The sequence below is a fragment of the Capsicum annuum genome, chromosome 3, assembly GCF_002878395.1.
Source record: "Capsicum annuum cultivar UCD-10X-F1 chromosome 3, UCD10Xv1.1, whole genome shotgun sequence".
Lineage (NCBI taxonomy): Eukaryota > Viridiplantae > Streptophyta > Magnoliopsida > Solanales > Solanaceae > Capsicum > Capsicum annuum.
In genome coordinates this window covers 167,566,028-167,576,754 of record NC_061113.1, presented here as the reverse complement: position 1 = coordinate 167,576,754, position 10,727 = coordinate 167,566,028, and the positions used below count along the sequence as shown (strand labels likewise).

The 10,727-nt window shown below is 40.8% G+C and overlaps 1 protein-coding gene across 2 annotated transcripts in view; it reads left to right on the top strand.

Annotated features, from left to right (window-relative positions):
• LOC107852264 (ferredoxin-dependent glutamate synthase, chloroplastic) overlaps positions 1 to 10,727 on the top strand; it is a 105,527-nt gene that overhangs the window by 14,234 nt on the left and 80,566 nt on the right. For both annotated transcript variants that reach the window (XM_047407902.1, NM_001324694.1), the window contains 2 exon segments: positions 6,801 to 6,897; positions 7,155 to 7,247. In XM_047407902.1, the coding sequence (XP_047263858.1) occupies positions 6,801 to 6,897; positions 7,155 to 7,247 (190 nt within the window).

Genomic DNA, 10,727 nt, shown 5'->3' with positions numbered 1-10,727 from the left:
TTGAGAGTTTTCAAGTATCGTCCATGCCCTCTTGTTGTGGAGAATCATGCAACTCTGCTAAAATCTTGGTTTTGAGCTAAGGATAATCAGGAATCACCGGCCTAGATTTGTAGTAAAGATGATTAGCATACAATGAGATATCTTGAAGAACTAACGGATCAGAAGAAAGTTGATCTAGTATATGGATCAATTTCAATTGCTTCTCTCAAAGCACCGGGATCTAATAGAATAGGTATCACCAAATTTAAAAACCAGCATGTTGAGGGCGACAGGATAAGACATTAGCTCCTTTGTTTTCACTTCCTGACTTGTAGACAATAGTGAAATCAATAGGTAGTAACTAAAACAACAAGCGTTGTTGTTCAGCAGTAGTCACCTGATGCAAGAGGTAGTTTAGGCTGCAATGGTCAGTTGTGTCAGTAAAATGCTGATCCAAAATATAGTGATTCAATTTTGCAGTGCAAGGACCAAAACCAATAATTCACGATCATTAGTAAATTTAGTGCAACTAGAAAAGGGAAATCCCTTACTGAAATAGGCAATTGGATGGCACTATTGCACTAAATAGCCCCTACCACATCGGATGAAGCAGTAAACTGTTGAGTAAAGTCGGGAAGACGAAGCACCGATACTGATGTCAGGATCCTCTTAAGATTTTGGAAAACTTCTTTTACATTTGCATTCTAGGAAAATGCATTTTTTTTATCAGCTCTGTTAAAGGAAGGTCAATGATCCCATAGTTCTTAACAAAGCGCCTGTAATAATGTGTGAGACCTAAGAAACTGCAAAGTTCCTTGACATTCTTTGGAACAGGCGATTCCAACACGACATATACCTTTTCTGAATCCATGGCTACTCCATCTTAGGAAATCACATGAACCAAGAAAGATGATGAAGGGTGTTTGAAGGTGTTGATGTGTTTGAGGGTCAGTACCATAGATTATAATATCGTCAAAGAATACTAGGATGGATTTTCTGAGGTATGGCCTGAAAAGATCATTTATGGAAGCTTGAAATGTGGATGGTGCATTGGTGAGTCCAAAAGGCATTATGAGAAACTCATAATTGCCTGAATGAGTGCGAAAGGGAGTTTTATAAAATCATTTGATTGGACATGAATTTGATGGTATCTTGAATAAAGATCAATTTTTGAAGATATCATTTTTCATGAGCTTCTTCTAGATCACCCTCATGTTCTCCCTCATTGGAACAAAGGCCTTTTTCTCTCGTGACAATTGTTCTCCAATTGGGACATTCACACATTCTATGACCTTATCCTGGGAAATTGAAACAACGAATAAAAGAATAATCATTGGGTTAAGGTTTGTGTCACGACCCGATTTCTCAAGTCATGATGGCGCCTACCCTATCCCACTAACAGACAAGCCAAACCTTAGCTCGGAATAATAGGTAACGGGCTAATAGGCAGAAATCAGAAAAGATCACGTATAATGATAGCTATACTAATAACAAGTGATAAATAGAAAGGACATATCTATAATATATTAAAACGAGAGAAGGAAAAAGACCAAATATACAAACGAATCCCTCTTAAGACCTGGTAAGGTCAGTACTAGAGCCACTACTAAAAGAAGATATCCAGAGTACTAGACATAATCCAAAATATACACAATATATACAAGCAGTCTCGAGTACAAAAGACTAAACTGGAATAGATAGTGGAGGATCAGCCTCGGACGACAGTAAGCTCACCCTGCTCCGAATCAGAACTAAAAGGTATGAACCACCTCAACGCCTACTGTTAGTACCTGAATCTGCGTCAGGGAAAGGATATGAACTGTAGTATGCATACCATGGGTACTTAGTAGGCATCATCGGCCGACTGAGCTCAATACATGAAAAGTATAACTAAAATGCGAGGGTATAATCTAAGCCAACAGTAAACAGGGATAGAATGGTAAACAACTACCAAGCTATACAAATGCGGTAAAGGAATAATTATAAGTGATACATAAAAGAAATAATGCAGTAATAACAAACAAATCAAACATAACCTAACTGAGCTCCCATAAGCCCGCTAGGAATACTGAAGAAGACAATTAACCCAACCGTATCCCCATAAGCCGGTGGGACACACAAGAAGTAATTAATGAAAATAAACATAATAATCCATAATAGTTCCCAAAAAAACATAAATAATCCATAACCGAACCCCATCCCACGAAATCATAGTAGCCATCCAGATGTGTACCGGGCTTGAACCGACACCAATGGGTAGTAAAGAGAGGCCAGATGCCGGGCTTGAGTCGGTAGTGGTGGATAATAACGAGAGGCCATATGTCGGATTCGAACCGTAAATATTAGGTAATAACGAGAGACCACATATATAATATACAATGGAACTCATAATCAGATGCCGGACTCGAACCGAAACTCAGAGAAATCGCAACTCCCAGAACAACCATAATCAATACTAGAACTCCCAAATCATCATAATCAGATGCTGGACTCAAACCGAAACTCATAGTAAGCATGCTCAACTACAACAAAAACAACAACATACCCAGTGTATCCCACCTAGTGGGGTCCGGGGAGGGCAGAGTGTACGCAGACCATACCACTACCTCAAGAGAAGTAGAGAGACTGTTTTCGATAGACCCTCGACTTAGGACCAATAACAGTATAACAAATATAAAAAGTAAGCGCATATAAACTAGTATGGTACACAAAACAAACTCACAGTATAACAAACACAAAAATAAGTGTATAATAAACTAGTACGGGATGCAAAAAAGCCAACACCACTAGCCCCAAACTACAGCCACAATACTACGAACCAGAAACTCCAGACCCAAAGGAGCACTCCCCTATTACTACCTCCGCGCTCCCACCCCCTAACCCTCTACCCTAATCCGCGTCCTCCACACCCTCCTATCAAGAGTCATGTCCTCTGTTAGTTGTAATTGCTCCATATTATGCCTAATCACCTCCCTTCTATATTTCTTCGGTCTACCTCTAGCCCGCCTAAAACCATCCCTAGCCAGTTTCACACCTTCGCACTGGAGCATCAGGGTCCCTCCTCATCACATGCTCGAACCAACGTAGCCTCACTTCTCGCAACTTATCCTCTACCGAGGCAACTTCTACCTTCTCCCGAATAATCTCATTCCTCACCCTATCTTTCCTGGTATGTCCACACATCCATCGCAACATTCGCATCTCCGCCACCTTCACCTTTTGGATGTGGGAGTTCTTAACTGGCCAACACTCCACTTCATACAACATAGCCGTCCGGACTACCACTCTGTAGAACTTACCTTTAAGCTTCGGGGCACCTTCTTATCACAAAGGACTCCCGAAGCGAGCCTCCACTTCAACCATCCTGCCCCAATACGATGCGTGACATCCTCGTCAATCTCACCATTACCCTGAATTATAAACTTCAGATACTTAAAACTCTTCCTCTTCTGGATGGCCTGAGAGTCTAGCTTCACAACCACTCCATCTTGTTGCGACATATCACTGAACTTACACTCCAAGTATTCCGTCTTGGTTCTACTTAACCGAACACCTTTAGATTCAAGCGTCTGTCTTCAAATTTCCAACTTATCATTAACTCCACCCCGAATCTCGTTGATCAGAACCACATCATCTGCAAATAACATACACAAAGGCACCTCCCCTTGAATATGTCGCGTCAAAACATCCATCACCAAAGCAAATAGAAACGGGCTAAGAGTTGATCCCTGGTGCAACCCTATCAAAACTGTGAAGTGCTCTGAATCTCCCCCTACTGTCCTCACACGAGTCTTCGCACCATCATACATATCCTGAATCGACCTAGTGTACGCCACGGGTACCCTTCTAGCCTCCAAGCACCTCCACAGAATCTCCCTGGGAACTCTGTCATAAGCTTTCTCTAGATCAATAAACACCATGTGCAAGTCCTTCTTTCTCTCTCGAAACTGCTTTACTAATCTCCTCACAAGGTGAATGGCTTCAGTGGTCGAGCGACCAGGCATGAAACCGAATTGATTCTCAGAGATCGTCACGATCCTCCTCATCTTCAACTCTACCACCCTTTCCCAAACCTTCATAGTATGACTCAACAACTTAATATCTCTATAGTTGTTACAACTCTGAATGTCTCCCTTGTTCTTATACATTGGAATCATCGTGCTCCACCTCCACGCTTCAGGCATCTTAGCAGCTCTAAAAATAATGTTAAACAACCTTGTCAACCACTCCAGACCTGCCCCGCTAGTGCTCTTCCAAAAATCTACTGGAATCTCGTTTGGCCCCGTCGCCCTACCCCGCCGCATCTTGCGAATAGCCCCCTTGACCTCCTCAACCTCGATACACCTACAATAACTATAATCGCGACCCTCCTCAGATATCTCCAAGTCTCCCAACACAGAACCTTTGTCCCCCTTGTTGTTCAAAAGTTTATGAAAATAGGACTGCCACCTCTCCCTAATGAGAGCATCCTCACCAACACTATACCATCCTCTCCTTTGATGCACTTCACTTGGTCAAGGTCACGAGCCCTCCGCTCCCTGGCCTTGGCCATCCTATACAACTTATCTTCGCCTTTCTCCTCTAAAGCCGCATACAAACTCTTAAAAGCTTCTGTCTTAGCCATCGTAACCGCTAACTTAGCCTCTCTTCTAGCTACCTTATTCTCCTCTTTATTCTTCTGCCTGTCCTCATCATCCTTGCTCCCAACCAATTTAGTATAAGCCACCTTCTTAGACTCCACCTTTCTCTTGGCCTCTTCGTTCCACCACCATTTTCCTCAATGTTTGCCAGATCGACCTCTCGAGACACCCAACACCTCTCTAGCGGTCTCCTTAATGTAATTGGCAGTCGTCTCCCACATATTATCCACACCCCCTCTACTCTCCCACGCCCCCTTACTCTTCAACTTCTCTTCCATCTCCAAAGCACTAGCCAAAGTCAAGCTACCCCACTTAATCCTGGGTCGTGCCTCCCCACTTTTTGCCCTTATTGATAACCAAGTCCATCACCAACAACCTATGTTGAGAGGAGAAATTCTCGCTAGGTATGACTTTACTTACCATAACAATGAAATCCAAACCATACCATAACGAATACCAACGTGGTACCAAAATTCACAAACAATGATAGAAGTAAAGTACATGCTGAACCTATACCAAAAGTAAAATACATTTAATTAACCAATCGCGTATCTTATTTAAAAAGGGACAAATTCTAGGTTTCGTAACTTAATTCCACGTTCTAAAGTGATAGATGCTATATAATACTGAAAAGGTAAGATACCAAAATTTACTAGAACGGGATCCTAACTGGATAAATAAGGCAATGTTATATATATATATATATATATATATATATATATATATATATATATCAAACAACACACAACTACAAGTATTTATCCAAAACTAGCATAATAGTACACAATTTTCATAAATAAGCTCAATCTAAAGATAGGGTAAACCTAGCCTACCTGGACGTCAAGCTAAGAACCTCTCGGAGAAGCCTCTGAATAGTGTCCCGCTAGAACCCGAGTTGAATAAATATAGCAATATCTTAAAATTTCCTTCGTGATACAATCATGCCTGGATGAAAATTTATCGATGGGAAACCTTTTTTTTCTTTTAAGAAAACGTGACATGAACAGAACCTTAACACCTTCATGTTTGAATGAATTGAACACTTTTTATAAAGAGAGGTTTTAATTCTTTAAAACAACTTTAATTGTAATGATTAGCCACTACCATGCTAATATAGTAACGCCATGCAACCTGGTGCCCTTTTGCCTATGATCCACGTGCAGGGGGTGTGGCATGCCCCCTGCTCTCCGTTGTATTCGCACTTGGGTATTGCATAGATTCGTTGTAAAATAAATATGAGATTTTGAATATACTATAATATAATAATAATATTAATATAATGAATCCTCTATTATATAATAATAATATTTTAACATACATAGATTTACAATCTCTACTTAATATTAATAGACCATAAAAAGCTATTATAAAATAACATAAATATACCATAACTTAAAGAATTTTGTCACTATCAAAAAAATATTGTAGAAGGGTAATAAATTATATTTCTACCAAATGCCAATTTAAATTAAATATTTCACAATATACTAGATATTATTAAAATTAATCAAACGAATTGCATGGGAACCGAACTATCAGTCCCAGCAAATCATAAATAACTTAGGGCAGTTATAGAAAAGCTGTAGACACCGAAAATGTATGAAAATACAGAAAAAATTTCCGTGAGGGTCATTACAGTTTGCTACCTCCTTTTGGCATATTCTTTAGAGTGTCTCTCAAATGGCTTCTTAAAGTCTTGCTTTGTATCTCGGTTCTTTGACTGATTTGAAGAAGAATTTCCTCCTTTGTTCTTTCCCCATGAAGTTGAAATCCGTCTTGACTTGGCTTGTTGGTCTTCTTTGAGCCCCTACTCTATCTCAATAGTAGAATTGACATTCTCCACAAGGTTGGATAAATGTGAAATCTCATTTGGGAGGCAATATCTTTGTTCAACCTCGTTTGAAACTAAGTGACGACACAACCTCTCTTTTTTACGTAGTCTATCCTCATCGTCACAAGTTGTAGCCTCTCTTTTGCTGCACTTGAGCCGAGGACCTCTCTACCTCCTCGAGGTAGTGGTAAGGTTTGTATACACTTTACCCTCCCTAGACCTCACTTGTGGGATTTCACTGGGTTATGTTGTTGCTGTTGTTGTCGTCTCAATTATTTACTATTAGTGTTCTCAGTTATTTACTGTTAGTGTCTTATTTATCTTTGATCTCATATCTTCCATTTTCACAGTGATGGGAAAACAGTCGGTGCTTGTCTTGATCGTAATGGACTTCGTCCTGCAAGATATTGGCGGACCGAAGACAACATTGTCTATGTTGCATCTGAGGTGTGTAAGTTTTGTCCATTTTTTAGAAGCCTAACACTGATTTCAAATGTTGCAGAAGCCATAGACTGTTTCATCTCCGAATTATGTTTCTCCTAACCCTTTCTAAAATAAATCAAGCTGAAGAGTCACACTTTTTTCATATCCGTGTTCTTCAAATGTAATCAATTTATTCTTAACAACATTGCTTTTGATGATTCTGTTGTCTTTACCGCTGTATAGTAATTATAGTGACTGGAGGGGTTCTTTCTTTTGGTTAGGTTGGTGTGATACCCATGGATGATTCAAAGGTAACAATGAAAGGACGTTTAGGTCCTGGTATGATGATAAGTGTTGATCTATCAAGTGGTCAGGTTTGTTAGAGATTTAATATTTTAGCATGACATTTCAATGCACTTCGATTATGCCTGTGATGATCATGAAATTTTTACTACTGCCACTACTACGACTATTACTACTATTTCTAGTATTTTTTTTAATTATTATTATTAGTTTTACTTTTGGTTTTGCCAGTACAAGTGGATTTCAAAATTTCTCAAAGACACAGGTGGGCTGGGTTCTGTCTGAAAATGAAACTAGCCTAATTTCTTATGAAAATAGAAGCCCAATTTCATTTAAAGAAAATTCTTGTGAGAAGGAGAAGTGGACACGCGAGGAGCATGTGAGTCTTTTTAAAGACTTAAGTGATCTAAAACTGAAAGCTTTTGATTTCTTGAAGTGATTCAGCGACTGGGAAAACAGAGTACAACAACTTGACACCTCTAACATGCCGGAGAAGGTTATCGAAAGGGGAGATTCATACATGCAAACAGAGGGGCAGTAGTTGACCTAACTCCAGAGGTCGGAAATAAATTATCCACAAACGAGAGAGCTGATGATATAGGGGTTCGTGATTCACACGAAGCAAAAAAGGATCTACAAGTTCTACCGATAATCAACGCAGAACCTGTGAATATTCAATCACGTAGCATCCAAGAAGTAGCGGAAACAGAGCTTCAAATTGGGTAAACTCCCACATCTTATAGTTGAGCGACACCTGTGGGGTAGCTTTTGTAGGTTTTGAGAAAGAAATATTACTTCTTATGAGAATTGATGAAAGGAAAGCTGCTTTAGATAAAAAGGGTCAAGAGAAGACAACTACAACCTCCAAAATTAGAGGAATTGGGAAGAATGAGTTAGAAGTTCTGAAATCAGGCCTGAATGAAGAGGTAGAAGGGGTCAGGAACAGTGAGAAATTTATCTTTCGACTTATAAATGAAAGTAAAATTAATCACTTGGAATTTGAGGGGGCTCAATAGACGGTGAAACAGAGTAATGATCGAAAGTTTATTTTAGTAGTGGAAGGCTGACATCTATTGCTTGCAAGAAACAAAAGTACATATAGGAGTAGAAGACATAGCCTAAGAGCTTTGGTCATGCAAATAGATGAAATATGGGTATATTGAGGCAAAAGGTAGCAAAGAGGGAATCTTGATTAGGTGGGATAGTAAGAACTGAAGGGGAACTTTGGTTGAGATGGGTCAACATCTCATAACTTATGAATTTGTCTAAACTCAAAACTCTTTCACTTGGTACTTAACAGGAGTGTATGCTCCACATATCGGAGAAGAGAAATTAGTTTGTTGGGAAGAGATATGTGCAATTAAAGAAGTATGTGGGGGACCATGGGTGGCATGTGGTGATTTCAACACTATAAGAAGTACGGGGAAAAAGAGAGTGGAATAGAATCACTAATGTAATATCTGATTTATAAAGTGTATTGAAGAAATAGAACTGCATGATCCTCAAATGAGTGGAGGAAAATTCATATGGTTAAGGGAGTCAATCATCCTATTGCAGCCAGACCGTACAAATTCTTGTTCTGTATTAAGTTATTGAGTCACTCTATGAAGATCTGGGAGAGAGTGGTCGAGGTGAGGCTGAGACGGATAGTGTCTATTTCGGAAAACCAGTTCGGATTTATGCCCGGCCGCTCGACGACGGAGGCAATCCACCTGGTGCGGAGGTTGGTGGAGCAGTATAGGGAGAGGAAGAAGAATCTGCACATGGTGTTTATCGACCTGGAGAAGGCATACGACAAAGTCCCCAGGGAGGTGCTTTGGAGATGCTTGGAGGTGAGTGGAGTACCGCTGGCATAGTAATTAAGGATATGTATGATGGACTGAAAGCCCAGGTGAGGACGGCGGGAGGAGACTCAGAGCATTTCACTGTCCTGACAGGATTGCATCAGGGATCTACTCTTAGTCCCTTTTTGTTTGCGTTGGTGATGGATGTGTTGACGCGGCGCATTCAAGGGGAGGTGCCGTGGTGTATGCTTTTTACAGACGATGTAGTGCTGATAGATGAGACTCGAGGGGGTGTGAATGACAAATTAGAGGTGTGGAGGCAAACTTTTGAGTCTAAAGGGTTCAGGGTGAGCAGAAGCAAAACAGAGTATGTGGAATGCAAGTTTAATGACGTGAGGCGGGAGAATGAGGTAGTAGTGAAGCTGGAAGCACAGGAGGTATGTAAGAGGGATAAGTTCAAGTATCTTGGGTCCGTGATCCAGAGTAACGGTGAGATTGACGAGGATGTCTCGCACCGTATTGGGGCGGGATGGATGAAGTGGAAACTCGCGTCGGGGGTGCTGTGTGATAAGAAGGTGCCGCCCAAGCTTAAAGGCAAATTTTACAGGGTGGTAGTCCGTCCGGCCTTGTTGTATGGAGCGGAGTGTTGGCCAGATGCGGGAAGCACGATTGAGATGGTTCGGACACGTGAAGAGGAGGGGCATGGATGCCCCGGTCCGTAGGTGTGAGAGGCTAGCGTTGGATGGTTTTAGACGGGGTAGGGGTAGGCCGAAGAAGTACTGGGGTGAGGTGATTAGGCGGGACATGGAACAGTTACAGCTCACCGAGGACATGACCCTAGATAGGAAGGTTTGGAGGACGCGAATTACGGCAGAGGATTAGGGCCAGTTTGGGTCGCTAGTGTAGGGAATTACTTGGTGGGGGTTTTATTCCTGTTATGATTCCGTGTTCCGTGTTCCATGTTTTATTACGAATCTGTGTGCTTTCCTCTGCTTTCCTCTGTTTTATATTACTTATGGGTGCCGTATTTATGTTATGTAATCTGCTTCTGTGCTTTACTATGTGTTTGTGTGGTATCTCGTGCCTTGAGCTGGGGGTCTATCGGAAACAGCCTTTCTACTTCATCAGAGGTAGAGGTATGGACTGCGTACATCTTACCCCCAGACCCCACTAGGTGGGAATACACTGGGTTTGTTGTTGTTGTTGTATTAAGTGGGAGGAAAGCTTGAAGAATATTAGACAAAAGTTGATGCCTAGGGCACTGTCCGATCACTTTCCTGTCACTTTAGAATGTGGAGATTGGGAACAGAAAAGATCAAACTTAAGTTTAAAAATTGGAGGGGTTCAAAGAATTGGTGCAGTCATGGTGAAATGAGTTCTCTGTGGAAGGTTGTCCAGAGTACAAGCTAAATGTTAAACTTAGAATGCTCAAACATAAGCTGAAATATTGGAGCAGAACCACCTTTGGGGAAATGACCATAAAAAAGAACAGTTTTCTAGAGGAACTGGCAGAAATTGATGTGATAATGGAAAGTAAAAACCTATTTGGGAAGAAATGATGGTAAGAACTACCATTATAGTTGAATTTAAAGATATGGCTAAAAATGAGAGCAAAATGGTGAAAGAAATCCAGAGTGGTTGAAGCAGGGTGACAATAACATCAAGTTCTTCCAAAGAATGGCAACTGCTCACAGAAGATCTAACACTATTGACAGATTAGTGATTAGAGAAGAAATTGTAGAACCTGATGAAATTAAGACTACTATG